Source organism: Zeus faber, assembly GCF_960531495.2.
Source record: "Zeus faber genome assembly, chromosome: 11".
NCBI classification, from domain to species: Eukaryota; Metazoa; Chordata; class Actinopteri; order Zeiformes; family Zeidae; genus Zeus; species Zeus faber.
Genome location: NC_137205.1, coordinates 15,692,064 through 15,711,337, shown reverse-complemented (window position 1 = coordinate 15,711,337; position 19,274 = coordinate 15,692,064). Strand labels below are relative to the sequence as shown.

The 19,274-nt window shown below is 43.3% G+C and overlaps 1 protein-coding gene across 1 annotated transcript in view; it reads left to right on the top strand.

The window, feature by feature from the left end:
* The window catches only part of sun1b (Sad1 and UNC84 domain containing 1b), a 29,651-nt gene that overhangs the window by 5,337 nt on the left and 5,040 nt on the right, over positions 1 to 19,274 (top strand). The window contains 18 exon segments of the mRNA XM_080009015.1: positions 7,269 to 7,448; positions 7,874 to 8,151; positions 8,744 to 8,770; positions 9,428 to 9,682; positions 10,181 to 10,311; positions 10,679 to 10,684; positions 10,687 to 10,807; positions 11,796 to 11,879; positions 12,888 to 12,998; positions 13,594 to 13,713; positions 14,344 to 14,437; positions 15,077 to 15,129; positions 16,896 to 17,083; positions 17,185 to 17,460; positions 17,613 to 17,696; positions 18,226 to 18,317; positions 18,430 to 18,574; positions 18,923 to 19,249. Coding sequence (XP_079865141.1) covers positions 7,269 to 7,448; positions 7,874 to 8,151; positions 8,744 to 8,770; positions 9,428 to 9,682; positions 10,181 to 10,311; positions 10,679 to 10,684; positions 10,687 to 10,807; positions 11,796 to 11,879; positions 12,888 to 12,998; positions 13,594 to 13,713; positions 14,344 to 14,437; positions 15,077 to 15,129; positions 16,896 to 17,083; positions 17,185 to 17,460; positions 17,613 to 17,696; positions 18,226 to 18,317; positions 18,430 to 18,574; positions 18,923 to 19,249 — 2,572 coding nt within the window.

Genomic DNA, 19,274 nt, shown 5'->3' with positions numbered 1-19,274 from the left:
AACACTGATATTGATGCCGTTGTTAGAGGGGAAATAGACTGCTTTTTTGCTTACCTTTAAGTTAATGTTGATTGCACAGTGTAATGGCTATAGAATAATGACACCATTGGCGTTTTATATTGGTTCACTATAAGCCTCCATAACACTATGCATTGGGACTGCCACCGGGTACGATCTCCCAGGAAAATAATGTATTTTCGGCTTTGCATAAACCAATGCGCGACCATCAGTGGAAATGGCGGACAGTGGAACAATCTACTCCAGCTAGTCCATAAACCCTTGAATATAAATATGACTCATTGAAATCGGTTGAGAAATGTAAACGTTAAAGAAGGGTTTTTTTTTATCCAGGAAAACCTCAGCTCTACCGTTTACTTGTATTTGTTTACAGGCCAGTCGGGCCCGTTGCAATATGGCGGAAACGTTGACTTATCGCAGCACTGGGCCGAAGCAGTCAATGCAGTGTCGATGTATATATGTCTATGATTGTGCAGCCAAAATAAATCAAATCAAATTAAATTAAAATTGTGACAATTTTCAATTTAATACAACTTCTCTCTCATTTCTAAAGTGGTGTTGATCATTTACACGGAGCAGTCTGAGCCATAGCAAAGCACTCAGGTTGTCTTTGTGAGAGCGGTGCAAACGTTGTATATTGTCAGTTTAATGAATAACCTGATTATGATACTGTTATGATCAATATACTTGAGATTAATGAGATCTGAAATTGAACACCTACTCTTCAAGGGGACCTATTATACCCCTTTTCAACAAGTTAATATAGTTCTCTGAAGTCCCCAAAACTTGTCTTTTGAAATTGTTTTCCTTAAATACCACTGCATTCTAGCCATTGTAACATGCCTGAAAATCCCTCCTTTTCCTGATGGTATGTTTCAGTGTGCATCGCCTCCCTCCTGAGGCCCCTAGCTCTGTGAGCCAATGGGTTTTGAGCATGAGTAGTATGGTTCCGCTGTATGAAATACATAAACTTTCACTGATTTCCCCTTATCACTCCACCAAAATCTGTTTCTGAGCAAATTTGATGTACGAAATAAACAATACAGCTGCTGAATCTTCACTCATATGATATCTACAAGGCCTAATTTAAAAGTTTGTTCCAACTCTCATAAGGCAAGCACACTACTCCACTGCCAGTAATGAACTGCGAAACACACAGCAAAATTATGGTTTAAATACTTCCAGTTCCCTCGTCTGCAGTTTTGTCACGGAGCAGTTTCCATGCTTAGATCTTAGCTTCGATGTTTGCGGGTCCAGAACATCTCAGGCTGTGGTTGGAGTAACTCAGATAGGGGGCGGTTCCAATTCCACTGAGTCTCTCAGTGACGTAGACCTAAGAAACAAATCTGAATGGCTTGTGGAAGCAAATGTTTTCTGACCGATTCAGAAAAACTGAAAAAAAAAACAAAAAACTGCCTGGGTTGTCTTATTTCACAGTTTGTGTGTTAGTAGGTCCAGCAGAGATCAAATGTATGTGCACACGCACTGAAAAAGGGAGTTTTTCATATTTAATAGATCCCCTTTAACACACACGTCTACAGACATCAGTGTCAAAGTCAAAATGTGAGTAGGCAATAATTATACGTTTTTAATTTAGACAAATGATCCGCAATATGATTTGAATGAATGTGGCCTGTCATCATTCATACTACATGTTTTTAATTTTGTTCTGCAATTCTTTGACAAAGCACACACATTTGAACCAATGGTGAAATTGTATCGAATGGAGTTTGTAAACGGATGTTAGAGCCTGCAATTAGGGAAGTAGAATGTCTCAATGGTTTCTCAAAATATGAAATAGTATTATACAGTATTGCAGAAAATATGCCATGTGTGATGAACTTTGTTGGGCTTTATAATGGCGAGTTGAACATGGTGTAATATTCAAAATATTAAGCATTTTAAACTGATCTAGATGATCTGCTGCAAAACTTGCCCCTAAAAATTATCGCTTATAGGCTTTGTATATCATGAAATCTATTTAACTATTGACCTTTCTCTTTCATATTACAGCCCTTTGCAATGTATGGGTATTGCACATGTTGAAATTGCAATGGCAATTTGAAAACAATACATTGAGCATCTGTACTGTAATGACAAACTATCTTTGACTCAGGCCCTGTGGAGTGGAATAGCATGACTCCTCGTTCAGGCTGCTCCATATTTTATGGTCGACCGATGTATGTGAGTAAACGGGGCTTCCGGTTATAGCTCTGGCTTTTCCTTATAGGTGATATTTGAACTGACAGTAGTAAATAGTAGGACTAGGGAGTATGTTAACAACTTAACTCCATAACACTGCCAATGGATGACTCACTGGTGAAAACTAACATGACTACGAAATTGCGTCATGTATTTAGACTTAAGCCCCAATTGAACCATCCTCCCCTATTCTGTTTGAAAACAACTGTGCCAGGGGAAGATATGTCCTGTTTGAAAGCAACTGTGCCAGGGGAAGATATGTCCTGTTTGAAAGCAACTGTGCCTGAGGAAGATATGGCTCCTGGTACTGAGTGTTATGTGTGCTGCAGTCACAGTTGTTGGGGCATCTGGTGTGAGTGTGTTTCAATATGTGCACCACTGGTCATGTGCCAAACGCTTAAATGGGAGCAGCTGGATGCTTCTGCTGTAGCTATGCCTACTGGAGGGCCGAAGCTAGTCAAAAATAGTGCAGGATTGTACACATTTCAAATTCTAGACTCCCTACTCGTATGAAATGAGAAATGAGACCCTTAGATTGAAAGAAAAACTTATTTGAGGATGGATGAGAAAGGTATTTGAATGCTAACCATATTTATTTATCTATCTATCTATTTATCTATTTATCTATTTATTTATTTATTTATTTATTTATTTATTTATTTATTTATTTATTTAGAGACTTTTTGTTCCTGTCTAATCTTACACAATTCGTCCACTTAAAATGGGGAAGGCCCAGGCTCTGCTGCTGATCAAATATAGTTCTCTCTCTCTCTCTCTCTCTCTCTCTCTCTCTCTCTCTCTCTCGTGTTTTAGAGTAGTCTCCATGGCAACATAAAACAGTCCGCTCAGCGTAGCGAGAGTGGGAAAGGAAAAAGACATGGGGCGCGGAAACCAGTGGTTTGGCTGCCACTTTGTACCCACCCGACGATAAGATGGACCGATAGAAAGTGATATGTGCGCTTGCGTGAGGCCCTTGTAAATGGAGACTCATATCACCTCAGGGGACGAAGAAAGGTCTCTCCTCTGTTACGTTTTCAGGTAGCAGAAATGCAGGACTCTCCTGTTTGTGTGTGTTCAAAGTATGTTTCCCAGGAAGCCCCAGACTTAAATGAAAGAATACCATTTTGAGGGTAACTTTGGTGTGTGTGGACCATATAGATAGATAGATACTTTACTCATCCCCTGAAGGAAATTACAGAAATGAGATTGGAGATAAAGAGAAGACTTCCCTAACCCTCTTTGAGCCCTCGCTGCCAGGAAATGCGGACAAACAAGAATAATAACACGTACCGGTGGTAATAAACAATGTTTAATTTAACTTTGTTTTGTTACTTGGGTCGTTGATCAATCTTCCATTTTAATATCCTCTTAAACATTTAAGTCAGCCTCTCATTGACGCCCTTGGCTCGTTTTTTTTTTTCCTTTTCGAAACTGTAAACCGGCCAGTTGTTGTTGCCTCCCTTTTGGAATGGCTTTATTTTGGATTAAGTTATTTATTTGTGACAGAGATGCCGTCTATTCTTTTTATGGCACCCCCTTTCACTGAGTCTAGTGCAGTCACACCTGTGGTTTTGGAGCACAGATTTGCGGCTCACGTGGTTTCTTTAATCTCTGTCTGAGCTGTGTGAGTGTCTGCGTTGTTCACTCGAGGTAGAGCCAGTGTTTTTCATCACTTTATCTGCCACATGAGGCTTGTGGGAGTTTGATTGTTTACGTGTTGTCTGATTTCACATTGTTGTAATTTTGTCTCATCATATTATCAGTTTGATGATGATGTTGGCTACTCCTTTTTTCTTCGGGCAATTATTTAGTTTAATTTACAATTTGAAGTAAAAATCAGCACATTACAATTTTAAACATGACGTGACAAAAGGTAGGTTCAATTCCTGGAAAGGCAAATTTGTTTACATCAACAGCAGATATATTCTGTCAAGCAAGTCCTAATACTTAAAGCTTGTTTCAAGCTGCTATTACCATAGAGGTTGAATAGATAAAATACATAAACATAAATTGTTTCCGATTTCACAACAATTAGATTTTGCTCTATGGGCACTTGTGAGCTGTAAGAGAGATGGCTGTGCCTGCTTAGTGTGAGTAAAGTAAAGCTATTATGTAAGGGAAGAAGTTTCCGTACATCGGAGGATCTAAAATAGTTTTCTGTCTCCCTCCCTCGCTCCCTCACTCACTGTGCCTGTTTCTATTAATATCTCTGACGTGGGCTGTGGGGGCAGCCTGGGAGAGCGAGGCACAGAGATCGATACGGAGACTTACATTTTTTTTTGATTTGTTTGCAAGCAGGGCACCTTTTACAGCCCGTCCAAATGTGTGAAGTTGGGTCCAAAAAGCTTCTATTTAAATGGTCATGAAATGTTCTTCAAACAAACAGGCCAGATTATTTTCCCATTAGTGTGCTTGTACATGTGCCAACTTATGAGGGATTTAAGTTTAAGATTTCCGACTTATGAGCGACTTACTTTTGCATGATCCAGACAGTCATTCGTTTCTGTGTTGTATTTTTCCTCGATAAAGGGCATCATGCCGAGTTTTATGTCAGGTAAACCAACAGGCTGTGAGAGGTCCTGCTTGGCTGGAGCAATGAGAGGTCCTGCTTGGCTGGAGCAACATACAGACAGACAGACAGTGCAGGGATTCTGCTCTCTCACACACACTGCGCTGGCATACCTAGTGCTCCAAAGCACTTTCATTACCGATGCACCCTGCATGCGCATGCTACAGAAGACCAAAGGCACGTGTACAACAAAAGCTCACCTTCCAGATTTGTTATTTGGTCAAAGAAAGTCAACTTTGAAGCATAATAGGATACCTTCACTGTACCAGGGCGGTGACTTGAAGTGTTTCAAATTCAGAGTTTCCTTGAAGATTGCACAGTTAAGTCCCAGCAAGTTGAAAGGTGACTCATCATGGGATGAAACTACAAATTTACAGATTTCTGTGGTAAACACCGTGTATTGTATTTGGAAGCTTGTATACAGTATGTAATTGTGTACTACAGTTGAGCAGCTTTGGCCGGGGTGGGGGTAGTAAAGTAAGCACGTGGACTGCATTTAATTGGTTACCTTTCAGGTTTCCTCTTTTCATATGTTCCTAAAACCTCTGTGCCAAATATTTGAACCAGCCTTAATGTGCATAAACAAACATTTGTTTGTTTGGTTGGCTTGAGATTAAGTTAATTGTTTCCAAAAGTAAAAATAGTTTGCAGTGGCAGAATAAATCCCATCTGCAAACAGACTAGACCGTTTTTCAGTTTCCATTTTGGCATGAACATACATCATATTTTGCATTTATTCAATATATCTTATGAACCAATCTTTTCAAAAAATGATCAATCGCAGGACCAGTAAACCATAAGGTTAAGAAAGGAATGTTTCCAGTTAAAATTGGGAAGTGAACAACACACTAAAGAGCTGTGATCAGGTACAATATACAGTATGTCTTAGGAGTCACAGTGATCCTGGCACTGTGACTCCCCGCGTTGATCCATCAACACAGGGAGTGGAGCGGCAGGTAGGAGCTACCATAGAGCGGTGCAAAGCACATAATTGGCTCTGGGTTGGGGATGGGGGGTAATCCTCAGTGCTTAATGCCAGAAGGAAGAAAGGAGAAGCATGTCTGTCAATTATACTGTGGTGGTGGTTCATCAGGTGCTTGAATGTTGCTGCAGAAACACATGTTCCATTTATCTCTCTCTGGCCTTGAGGCATTTGAGGCACAGGTTTGTGCTTTTAAATCCAAACTTTTTGAAATTATTTATTTATTATTATTATTTTTTTTAAACAGGTTTTAGTTTAAATCTCCCTGGTTTGCTGGTTCATGAGCCTTAGTTGAGCCAGATCTAGGGGAGCTGGAATAGGGGGGGACACCGTGCGTGATGGCCACACGTTCTCCGTCACGCCACCCGTGGCCAGATCCCAATGTTTGCATACACGACAGGAAATGCTGATACGACAGAGAAGCAGTGCGTGTTATTCCGTTTTACTTTATCAAATCATAATTCATCATCCAAGACAAATTGGTGTTTCGGTAAACACTGGAGAAACCCAAATGTAGTATAATACGCTACAGTGATGAGTATATGCAAGCAGGACAACATTGCTTGAAGAGAAGCTATCTCCCGTTATCTTCGCTGCAATCTTTTCAACTTGTTAATTTGTTATATTGGTTGGTCGGAATGTTTACTTTGGCTCTGTTTGCGGTCTCTTACCACCGGGGTGTGGCCAACGAGTTTTTCCCTTATTCCTCCTGGCTGTCAAAAAAATATTTTGTTATGGCAAGTCATGTAGACTTGTACACTATATAGCAGTACACTAAAATATTGTCTAAAAGTATGTCTGAATATACAACTGATTCTGTAGCAGAGGTTCTCTTGTTTACACCGACCCTATTCTTCTCTCTTCTTTTTTTTCCGTCAATGTTTTATGGAGTGAGTCATTTCCTGCCAGGCCTATTGGTCTTGCAGAAAACAATATCACAATAAAATGTGTGCTCTCTGAAAGGACTGCCTTTTGCCTTCTCTCAGGGTCTTATAAGCAGTAGAATTTAAATCTGGAATATGTTGTTATTTAGAAGATGACACAGTAGCAGAGAGAGTAGAAGACATGCTTAGTCAGCGTTGATTCGGCACTGGAATGTACTTCCTGTCTTCTGGAAGCCTGGTTGCATCTGATCGCGTTAGTCGCCAGATTGAATTCCCCGCAGCGCCGATAAGATCCCTTCTGTCCTGTGTTATGTCACTCCCATTCACAGCCTCTCTCTCTCTCTCTCTTTTTCCCAAACCTCTCTCCTTTCACTGTTTCTACTTTCTATTTCTTTTTATCCAAACTCCCTTTCCTCCTTATCGTCATCTTCTCTCTCTCTCTCTCTCTCTCTCTCTCTCTCTCTCTCTCTCTCTCTCTCTCTCTCTCTCTCTCTCTCTCTCTCTCTCTCTCTCTCTCTCTCTCTCTCTCTCTCTCTCTCTCTCTCTCTCTCTCTCTCTCTCTCTCTCTCTCTCTCTCTCTCTCTCTCTCTCTCTCTCTCTCTCTCTCTCTCAGTTCCAGCTACTCCACAGCTGCTCTAGAGTTTGAGCAGGAGCACCAGATCGCTCCAGTCTTTGACTCGCCCAGGATGTCACGGCGGAGCCTGCGTCTGCAGAACAGTGCCGGTCTCTATGGCAACGACAGCATGGCCGAGCACTCGGAGAACCGCAGCAGCGTTGGCCGGAGAGAGACGCGGTGAGGCCGGCAGCGGACTCGACTCGCGCGTACAAGTATCGCGTCCGTCCGTCTGCTTATCTTGTGGAGGCACCGACGCAATTTTACCACAGATGCCGATTCTAAGTGTCGTCCATTAATTAGCCACAGACCCATTAGGCCCCCAGTTTGGGTTCAGTAGAACACCATGGTGGACATGTCATTCCATTACCATCATTAGAGACGACTAACTTCAGAACGCAGAGCTTCAAAAAGTGTCACATATCTCACCTGCTTGATGTGGCTCTTGATAGTAGATCTTTGTGTTGAGGACGTTGACTTATGCCATTGCCATGTTGTTGGCCCTTCACTCCTTCCTATTTACTGTCTCTCAGCCGGCACTCTTTCACACCCATACTTACTCAGCTGATCCCTTTGCTGTGGGTCTCCCCTCTTTTCCCCAACAGGACGGTACGCAGTCGAAAACACCAGTCCAGTTCCAGCTCCCAGTCTCTGTCTCTCAGCCAGATGGCCACGCCGAGGAAGACCCTGTCCTTTTCCACCACAAACACGCCCGTCGGCAGCATCAGCATTCAGCAAAGCGGCAGCGTTCAGCAAAGCGGCAGCATTCAGCAAAGCGGCAGCGTTCAACAAAGCGGCGCTGCCATCGTTGGATCCCGGCTGTCCTCCACCGTCTTGGACCAGTCCAGCCTAAGACATACCACCACTGTTGATGGACACTGGGGTCAGTAGATCGATATTAATACCTTGAATGACGCTTTCTAAATCAAGTTATTACATATAAAACCAATACATTGTAGGTTTAACTGTCAAATGTAAATTGTCCAAAAGCAACAAATAGGTCAGAAGTGAAGACGCTGATGCCGTGCTTGGTTTTCTTAGGTCTTTTCCATTGATTTTCTCGGAAAGTCCACTGATGATGCATATTTGGCCATGATGGTCTGTGATTTGAATATAGTACCATACAGTGTACAGAACCATAGCATGTTTCTCATTTGCTCATACTAATAGCAGCATATGGAAAAGACAGTGGCCAAAAAGGCAGGACCTAGTCTGGACAAGCTTAACGCAGTAAGTTAAAATGGCAAAGCAGTATAGAACTGATGCCTCACATGCAAGGCAGTGGTTGATTGACCATGAATGGGGTTTACCACAGGGTGTTGTGGCAGTTTATGTGTAATAAGTCTGGGTAGACCCCTTTGATGTGGTTCCCGGGAGAAAGGCCGTAGCGGCGAGGACTCCCATCGCACTTGTTTATAAGTTGGGCCGATAAGGGTTCAAGGCTCTCACTGACCGTTTCTCTGTTTTCTTTACAGGGTTCAGTCACGATGGTGAACTCACAGGTTTGTAATGCATAACATACTCGGTTATTATTTAAGAATGACTCAAGAGAATCATTCAGTGCCTTAAAGAAAAGGTCCACTATTTTTCAACCCAGGCCCAGGATGTATAAGTGTTTCACGGTATAGTGCTTTACTGTTGAGAAACGTACTACTCTGCTAAAGCTTCTCGCTGTGCTTAAATGCAGGGTTTTTCTGGGTTTTATTGACTCTTTTGCACGAATGCAAATGAGCTTTTTGTCTGCTTCCACGCTAATGTGAGAGACTAGAAACGGAAAGTCGCTGTTGCCAATGTGACGCTTTGGATGTCCTCCAGCAATTGCAAAAAGTCGTTTGAAAGAATTTTCAAAAGAAAATGCGCTAACAATCCTGTGACCATATAACGCAGGTTTCCCATTTTTCAAAAAGAACATTTATTGTTTTTTAAGGTCTTAAGACTTTGCTCCGTTGGACTCTTATTTAAGCACAGTGAGAAGTTGCAGCAGAGTGATCAGTTTCTCAGTAGGAAAGCGTTCAATGAGGTTGTGCTATCAACAGATATAAATCATGGGAACCGACATTTTTAAATTTTAAGGCCTGGGTTGAAAAATAGTGAACTTTAAAATAGTCCTTTTAAAAGACAATATTATTATTTTATCCTTTTATTATGTTCACCTTCAGGGAGAACCTCCAGCCATGAGCACGGGGTCAACGGCGACTTCTGTGCGTCCAAGTCCCACACGACGTCCCTCAACGGTTACATCTGTAAAGACTGTTCCATACACTCTCAAAGGACAGACGCCCTCACTGCTCACTCCTCTTCGTCATCTCAGGGTGCTGAAGCTGCACTAGGAGCCTTCTCCTCCACCTCCTCATCGTCGTCATCATGTTCCTCCAGCATATACTCCCGACACAAAAGTCGGAGGAATAAGACGGGTGAGGCGCTGTCTCATGTCCATCTGCTCGCCTAAGATGATGGGTTGTGGTTCCACTGCGTTATTAACCCCCAGGTCGAATAAACTCAACTCAGGTCCTTGAAAAGGCTGATGATTTCTTAAATTTGAATTTACGAGGTCTTCATTTCAACATAGACTTTTGCCTGATTAAAACAGTATGTTTGTTTTGGTACCTCCACTGCTAAACTTAACCTGTTCTAGGTGAACCTAACTCATTTTAGACTTCCATACGTACCTGTAGAGAGAAATCCAAGAAAATCCTTAAACTTACCTGTCTGAAGTTCTGTGGGAAAAGTAATAGTTGGATTTATTCCAGTTCCTAATCACTGACCTTGATATCGGACCGAAAAGAAACAGTTCTACTAACATACAAAAGTTCATAACCTACCCTAAGGCACCGACACCATGGATTTCAAAAAGAAAAGTCAATGTTGTTGTTGACCGCAGGAACATAACTGTCAGTGGGGTCTCTCCACAGGTTTCCTGGCGTCTATTTCCAACTCGTGTACGCGCCACAGCAGACGTGTCGCGGCCCACGTAGTGTCGTCACGCTGCTCTTCAACAATGTGCTCTGGCTGGGTTCAAGGGTCAAGAGCCCCCAAGCTAAAGGTACACAGCTGAGGAATTCGCCACTGCTCATAGTCTTTCTGCCCTTCTTACCCCCCCAGCCCAGATCTCTCTGTGGCTCTGTCGGGGGATCTCTCTATTCCACCTGTGACCTCACAACCTCTTTTCCCCTCTGTTTCTTCATCATCGAGGGGCCTCAATCCCGCCCTCCTTTGGATCTCTTATTTTGCAACCCTCACTTCACTTTTGTAGCCACCACCTTGGTGTGATATAGTTGTTTTGTGTGTGTGTGTGTGTGTGTGTGTGTGTGTGTGTGTGTGTGTGTGTGTGTGTGTGTGTGTGTGTGTGTGTGTGTGTGTGTGTGTGTGTGTGTGTGTGTGTGTGTGTGTATGTGTGTCCCCCTCACTAGGTGTCCTGACATCCATCTCGGACTCTGTGAGACGAACTGTGTCGTCCAGCGTGTCCAGCTTGTGGCTGTTCAAGCAGAACACCGTCCACAGGGTGTTGGGGCGCAGGGCCAATGGCTACGAAGGAGAAGGTAACCATTAATACCGCAGAGGCCAAAAGGTCGCAGGTCACACAGCTCCTGACCCCCCCCCTCCCGTTCGACCTCCTCTGCTCCTCTTTAACTTTTTCGTCTTTAACTTCTCAGCTCGGGTTGTTGCGCTGTCATTTTTTATTATTTCATTTAATTTAATTTATAACTTGTCCTTTCTCCCTCCTTGTCTTTTCTTGTCTTGCCGTATCTTGTATCCCCTTGTCTATGGCTGCTGCGAGGTGCTAATCCCCCCCCCTTGCATCAAAACATTTCCCTTTGAGCTCGAACTAAAGTTTGAAGTTCAGGTTTGGCAGGAGATCATTTCATTGTTTTTGAGGAGTGTCTTTAGTAAGCTTTCAAAGAGTAGAAGGAGCTTCTCTGGACTGCTACTCGTCTGTTTCTCTGCTTCTGTTTCTCCGTGTTCTCCACCTGTTTTATGTCCCTTTCTGAGGCAATTCATTTCTCAAAGCGCGGGAAGCATTTCTGCAACACCACTTTTGTTGCTGTCCTTGTCCTCATCTGTCTTTTCAACGGAGGATTTGGCCTAATTTCTTATTTCTAGGCTTCAGTTTGTGTGCCCCCGCAGCTCATTTGGTCTAGCTTTTTGTTTATGGTCCAAATAGGGAAATGTTCAATAATATTGTATCATCTTTCAGTAGTATAACTCAATGAAGACATCAGTCAATGTGATGCAGCACTGTTGGATTTCTTATACATACAAGCAGATATTTAGAGTCTCATAATATGATTGTCATAATACATTGCTGAATATTGATTGCCTAGCCCCATGTTCCAGGCAGTTCTATCCCCACAATTTCTTCAGAATTTAGAGTTCCTCATTTGGTTGTAAACCGCTTGCCATGCAGGTTCTTTTTCCTCATCGCAGCCATTTTACTTTTTCCTCGTGCATCTTATTTACATCTCATAGACATGCATCAATCAGCTTATTTTTTTCTAATGCAAATAAACATGTCCTCATGTGTTGCAGCTCACTCCAGCTTTTGTGGGAGTATGAATGTGAAAGATCTGGTCACACAGGATGCGTCACATCTCAATCTAAACGGCTCCCTGTGTAAGTAGCCCCACACACACACACACACACACACACACACACACATGCGATGAAGTGATTCTCACGGCAGCGTGATTGGCAGACTAAATTCTATGATGTTGCCCGTGTTTGGATCTGTGAACAGAGGTTATGTGAACCTCTTGAGCCAGGCTGCAGACTATTGACCGCTGTGACCTCTTGGGGACCAGATGCTTGTCCTTTGACACATAACTATATATAACTCTACATAACTACACTGTATATAACTATACATAACCATATAAAGCGGTCTATACTTATCACTGTTAGCGACAGCTATGCAGGAACAGTCAAGCTAGACTTTCTGCCCCAGCATGAACGTTAAACCTGAAATTGGCCCTCAATAGTGCAGTTCTCCAGATGCCACCCAGCCCCCCCCCCCCCCCCCCCACACACACACACACACACACACACACACTCAGAGAAGATGATGTCACGAGGATGAGTAATGAGGCTGGCCGCGACATGTCAATGTGAGACAGAGAACAATGAAACAGTGTTGGTGGTCCGGCGACACCGCCACTGGATGCCATCTGGGTTTGTGGTTGAAAAGCTGTTTTTATGTTCTTTATCGCAGTTAACTTAATGTTCATGCAGGTGGCCAACTGCTATTTGCCATATCACAATCAGGCATTAGCATTTAAAAAAAAAGCGTAACGGTCTGAAATAATGGACAATAAAAAATAATAATAATATAGACGGAAAAAGTCAAAATAAAACAATCGAATGTAAACAAATAGCCAAAAAGTACAGATGATGCCTTCATCACAGCGATTGCTTGTTATTGCCATTTGTCTCATTCACCTTATCTATTTATTTAGTTTGTTTTTTGACTACACCAATTTTAAATATTGTGTTGCTTCTGCTCTGCCATTTCTGTTTATGAAATCCATTTAATAATTTATTTGCACGTGCTTTGTGTTTTTTGTGTGTGTTTTTATTTTTGTCTTTTTATATTTTTTTCATTCTCCATTGCATGGGCTGGCACAGGCGATGACTGTAAAGGGAAGCAGTACTCAGAGACACACACTGTCCTCCGCACACAGGCCTCCAGGCCTCAGCGCCTGGTGGGGGCGCTGTGGAGCCTCCTGGCTTACACAGGTTAACACCACCTCTCCTCTGAATTCATGTGGGAATGGGTTGCAGATGCGGGTGGTGCTTCCGGAAGTGTCTTCCTCCCCATTAGATCATACCTTAAATGATAACCTCAGTATTATCACACAGCACAGACCTGCAGGAGTCTCTTGGCTAAGGAAAGTGTATTAAACTACACCAAGAAATAAACAAGTATACAATAGTTTTGTAAATTCCATAATAGACTTAATACTGTACCAGGAAAATATACTAACTAAACTCCAACTCTGCTCGAATCAATGTTGGTCTCTTATAGCCTTTTGTTTCTGCTTCAAATCGTATTAAATACTAAAGTACCCCTGGCACTCATCAGCTGTCACGATGGGGAATATTCATGATAAGAGCTTCATGCCAATGCAATGTTTGGAAATTCCCGAGGGTCCCCTTGCGCAACACTCCGTGGAGAAAAAAGAATGGGGATAATTGTTTCTGCAACCCATGCGGCCTAATTAAACCACACCCACATCTCCAATCAACCTCATAATGAAATATCGATCATTACTTCTTCAGGTCATCGTTTTTTCTCTTTGGCCTGATTGTTTTCCCGCTGTGTGTCTCCCAGGTCACTGCCTCCTGCAGCCAGGGCAGTGTTTGATGAGAGCAGGTAAAGCGCTGGGTTCAGGGACGAAGACTGTGCTCCACAGGCTGCTGTCGCTGCTGTGGATGCTCTTGGCAGCTCCAGGTTGGTAGTACCCTGATCCCTCCCCTTGTAGTAATAATAATAATAATAATAATAATAATAATAATAACGTTCCTTCTCTGCAAAGTCTATGGATAATAATTGTTCAATTTTTTTTTTGTTCAGCTTTTATAACGCTTCTTCTTACCCTGTTTTTTATTTACTTAATTCTTTTAATTCTACTTTTAACTCTACTTGTAAATGCACATTTTTTGGCTTGCTTTGTTTTTATTGTTACTATTTGATGAAATTTTAATGTAAAGCACTTGAGTGACATGCCGTGTGTGGAAGCTGCTATAAAAATAAAGGATATTATATAATAATAATGGTAATAACCTTTATTCATAGCACTTTTCATACACAACATAGAACGCACTCAAATAATTATGAATAATTAATGATGAAGTCATCAATTTAGACCTCGAAGAGACGGTCATTCCGCCGCAAATGATTTTCTATCATTAAATCTCTTTAATTGCTACTCTGTGTAATTATTAAAGTGTGTGTGTGTGTGTGTGTGTGTGTGTGTGTGTGTGTGTGTGTGTGTGTGTGTGTGTGTGTGTGTGTGTGTGTGTGTGTGTGTGTGTGTGTGTGTGTGTGTGTGTGTGTGATTTATTTTCTTAATGGGTCCAGTGAGGGGAGGCCGGGACCTGTTCTGGTTTCTTGCGACAGGATGGTACCAGCTGGTGTCTTTGATGTCCCTCCTCAACGTGTTCTTTCTGACGAGGTGAGAGACCAGCCTTTTATCTCCACATGACCTTGGTAGCCAAACATTTATGGTACACACACACACACACACAGGTGGGGATTTGACTTCTTACACTTATTACAGTTGGAAAGCTGGGGGCCTGAGCATGTGTGTGCGTGTTAAAGTAGCTGCTGAGATTTTAAGTCAGTTCAGGAGATGCTCTGCTCCAAAACATGATTATTTTGAGCTAAAAATTGAAACATGTGTATTTAATTTATCTAATGAAACGCGTACGTCAATCCAGGTCATAGCATTTCTTCGCAAATGTGATTAAATCAACATTACGGAAAGTAATTGCAGCTCAGCGTCTTCTACTGGTAGAAATCGGCAAAAAGCACGCATGCTGTTTAGATTAGTACTTTGTAGACTCTCATACTCCAAAAAAAAAGAAGGGCGGACCCATCTCACTGCAATAACGCAGGGACTGTGAAACCACAGCCCTTTTCAAATGAATCAGACGATTAATCAGACTGACTGACAAGAATTAAGATTAGTTTGTTGATAATATGATAATGTTTGTCAATATTGGATTCTGATTAAGTACAAACATTTGAGGAGTTACGAGATGATGATTTCTATCATGTATTTGTATTGTGTGTGTGTGTTTTTGTCTTCCAGGTGCCTTCCCAAACTATGGAAGCTCCTGCTCCTGCTGCTCTTGCTGCTTCTAGGTTAGTTTTGGGGTGCTGAGCAGCTTTAGCCCACTAAAGCCTGCTTTATAGTCGCCATAGTGTTATTTAGTGCGCACACACTGCTCCCGGTCTTTCAGGAGAATATTGCCACGGTGTCTACATGGCAGTGCGCAACTATGTCCACCCATCAGCCGCAACATTTAAACTACTGACAGGTGAAGTGAATAACATTGCTTATCTCGTTCCAATGGCGCCTGTCAAGGGGTGAGATGTATTAGGCAACAAGTGAACAGTCAGTTCTTGAAGTTGATGTGTTGGAAGCAGGAAAAATGGGAAAGCGTAAGGATCTGGGTGACATTGACAAGGGCCAAATTGTGATGGTTACACGCCTGGGTCAGAGCGTCTCCAAAACGGCAGGTCTAGAGATCAAGAGAAAGAAAATGTCAGCTTTTTATTGGATAAATATTCTATCGCCTGACAATATTCCAAAATTGTGCAGACTATATGTACAGTGGAGCGTCTGCTCTGGTTGTTCCTAGTGCACAAGCTCCGATCGTGATAAAAGGTTTGACCCTTTTTTTGAGACTCTGTTCTGGACAATTCACTCAGTAAAACGAGTCGTTCCATTTGATTCAGTTGGTTAAATGCACGGTAAGTTCCAGTGAACGAGAGTGAGAAGAGTCGGTCAATTATTATTCTTACTTATTATTTCTTTTTTTTTCTGCAATGATTGTATTTTCTTTTGGAATGGCAAGTACCATATAAATTTAACAGAAATGTATATTTGCACTTAAAAGCGAAAGAGACTTTAATTTGAAGTTTGAACTGGACATTTCCATGTTAGTTATATGTTTAACTCAGTGGGAGTTACAGGTTGAATTATACTGAAACTTACTGAGAGTCCCATTTTCTATTTTATTGGAACTCAGTGACAGTTTCATGTTCTATTATTGTTCCATAGTGAATAATAAACAAAATAAACACACAGTGTCAAAATGAGAAATCTCACTATGTGGTAACTGAAAATTGCAGCGGTCGTCCGTATGTGCAGCTGTCCTATCACAGGAGCGTGATCAGATCACACAATGAATTTGTTATTGACGTGCAGCAGATAAACCCAATGAGAAAATTTGAATTCTCCGATCATGGATATAAACTCAACATGATCGGACGACAATGTAAAAGTTATTTAATAGTCAATGTGTATTATGCAAAAATCGAAATCGTCAGGCCAAGAAAATTACAATCGGTGCATCTCTAGTTGTAAACATGTTCAGTAAATTTACAAGATGATGCATTTCAAGGTGTATATCCTAATGAGATGGATGTGCATACTGTATATAGAATATGTGATTATCCTCGTTACGAGACGGTTACGGTGTGAATAACTGTAGTCATTTAGCTGCAGTAACTCAGAGACTCCGTGTTACACTGTTGTGGTACTCAAAATATTTCCCCAAGGTTGGCAGGTCTGTAAAGTGGTGGTTTTAATGTTGTGGCTGATCGGGGCAGGCTCGTGCTCTCTGGTCGTGCCCGCGCCATGAGCCGCACAGCTCGTTTGGGGTGACTGTAACAGAGCCTTGAGCGCACACTGGCGGATCCGTCAGTGGCAGGGCAGCGGAGACGCTAACCGGCACACATCCCCAGGGTGTGTTACACTTTCCAGTACTGGATTCAGGTCATCATTACTGGGCTCCCAGCGACAGAGCTTCCCCTGCTCTCAAACTTCACAACTCACGCCTAGACAAACCCACATGTTTGCTGATACTGCATCACATTTAACAGTCTGTGTTTTCTGCCTGCAGCTTTATGGCTTTGGGGTCAGTCTACCGCAGTCATCCTTGCCTATTTGCCAGCTGTGAACCTGAGTGATTGGCGCTCGGCGTCCCCCCTTGCCCTCCTGTCCGGCCTGGTCCCGGCTTCAGCCCCAGCCCCTGCATCGCCAGAACCATGGCTGCAGCACACCCCAGACCCCCCTGTGTCTCAGGCACCGGTAAGAGACACGGAAAACCCTGTATTGACTTTAAGTATGCGTTTGCATTACTTGGTAGATCTGCCATCTGTCGCCTTCCAACCTCCTTTCGCCCCCTGTAGCCCATCCTGCCCCCAGTGGTGGTGTCTGGGGTGGACCTGGAGCGCCTGGAGCGCCTGGAGCACCGGCTCGCTCTGCTGTGGGAGAAGGTCCAGCAGGGTGACCAGAGGCAGGAGCAGAGACATGGGGACACGTTGGGCCTCTACAGCCGCCTGAAGGAGCAGCTCCACACCCAAACCAACAGGGAGAGCCTGGGCGTCTGGGTGTCCACCCTGCTGGAGGAAAGGCTGGGTCTGCTCAGAGAGGACCTGGAGCGGCAGGACGCACACAGGGCGCAGGTAGGGAGATGCTTTGGGGCTTAAATCTGTTTTGGATGGGCTCACTGCTTTGGCTTTTTGTGGAGCCATTTCAAATTGAAATGCCAATTCTTAGTCGCCCTGTCCTCATCCCTTTACCCACACAATCCTCACCACCACCATCTTCCCCGCAGAATGAAGAGCAGCTGCTGCAGAGTCGGGCGGCACGGCTGGCGGAGGTGGAAGCGCTGCTCCACCTACTGACCGCCAAGACGGAGGTACAGCTGTGCTGCTGCTTTTCTACTGGGGAAAAACGCACCGTGCCGCACTAAATGCAGCAGGCTGACAGAGACGGGTTTATCAAGATGATCAAGTATCAAATTTAGAAAATCCCTACGATTTTAGTATACGACAGCTCTCGTACGACTGTCTCAAAAATGTAACGTTTTCCTCCAGGATATCGGGTGCTTACCAGGTCTTTGAGGTGCTTGAATTGCTTGAATTTCATCCTCATAAATTGGAGTACTGGAATACCTTGAGAAAATTGGGGGAAAAAAACGTGATAATTGAAAACTGGTTTGGGGATTCAAGTCATTACGTAATGAAACATTTCCAGTGTCACTTTTACGACATAGATGATGCGAGAGAGAGAGAGAAGAGACCTTGAAAATGAAAAAACAGTGCTGAATAAAAGTACTTGAATTTCATTTTTTAAAGCCAGAATGAACCTGAGGATATGTTTTTATTCCTGGAAATGGTCTTCAGCCTGTGCACTTGCTTCAACCCTAACGCGTGGCTGTGTTGCAGGATGTGCAACAGAAGCAGCAGCACTACGAGCAGGAAAAAGAGAGAATGGAGAAAGAGAGCGTCGCTGCTGCAACAGCTCCAGTTGCTGTCAGGTACGAGGCCATAACTAGGAAAATATCATAGTACAAATTTGTACTACAAACACAAAATGACTATGTGAATTATTATGGGCACGTTGTGTCATTTCTGTTCCCTTACCCTCAGTTTGGGTGTGAAACAAGAGGACCACAATGTCCTGCTGGCGGAGGTGCAGAGGTTAGAGGCGGAGCTGGGCCGGATTCGACACGACCTGCAAGGGGTTATGGGATGCAGGGGCAAGTGTGAGCAGCTGGATAAACTCCATGAAACGGTAAGTAACCTCGTAAATATATGTAAGGTTCCAATGGGATTATTGTTTTAGCTGAACTGTGATTTAGTCGACTCTTTTAACTTGCAATATGTCCTTCATGATGATATCGACTCCATCACAGTCATCATCAGCGAAGCTTTTGTTAAGAATAGAGTTGGAAGAGTATTTTTAGATGTATTAATTTTTATATATTTTAAGGATCCATGGCTACTTTAATCCATGATATGTAGAGTGCCTCTTGTGGCTGTGAATCGCTATTAGGTGGAGTAGACCAGGTGTATTCTTAAGAAATGTGTCTATGGTCTCCTGTTCAAAGAATATTTGTATATGTCCGTTATTGTTTTCCAGGTGTCAGCCCAGGTATCAGCCCAGGTGTCCTCCCAGGTGCGTAAGGAGCTGCAGGGTTTGTTCTTCGGCAGTGGCCAGGCTGGGGAGGAGCAGGGAGAGGTGCCCGAGGCCTTCCTCCTCTGGCTGTCCCAGCGCTATGTGAGCGGGCCAGACCTGCGGGCCTTGCTGGCCTCCCTGGAGCTGAGCATCCTGAGGAACGTGTCGGTGCAGCTGGAGCAGAGCCGAATGCGGTCCCTGGCTGACACGGAGGCTCAGTCCCAGGCCTTCACCCAGACGGTCACCCAGAGTGTCCAGCGCACGGCCACGGCCGAGGGTCTGTCCGAAGAGGTATTCCCGCTTTGCGTTGTATCGT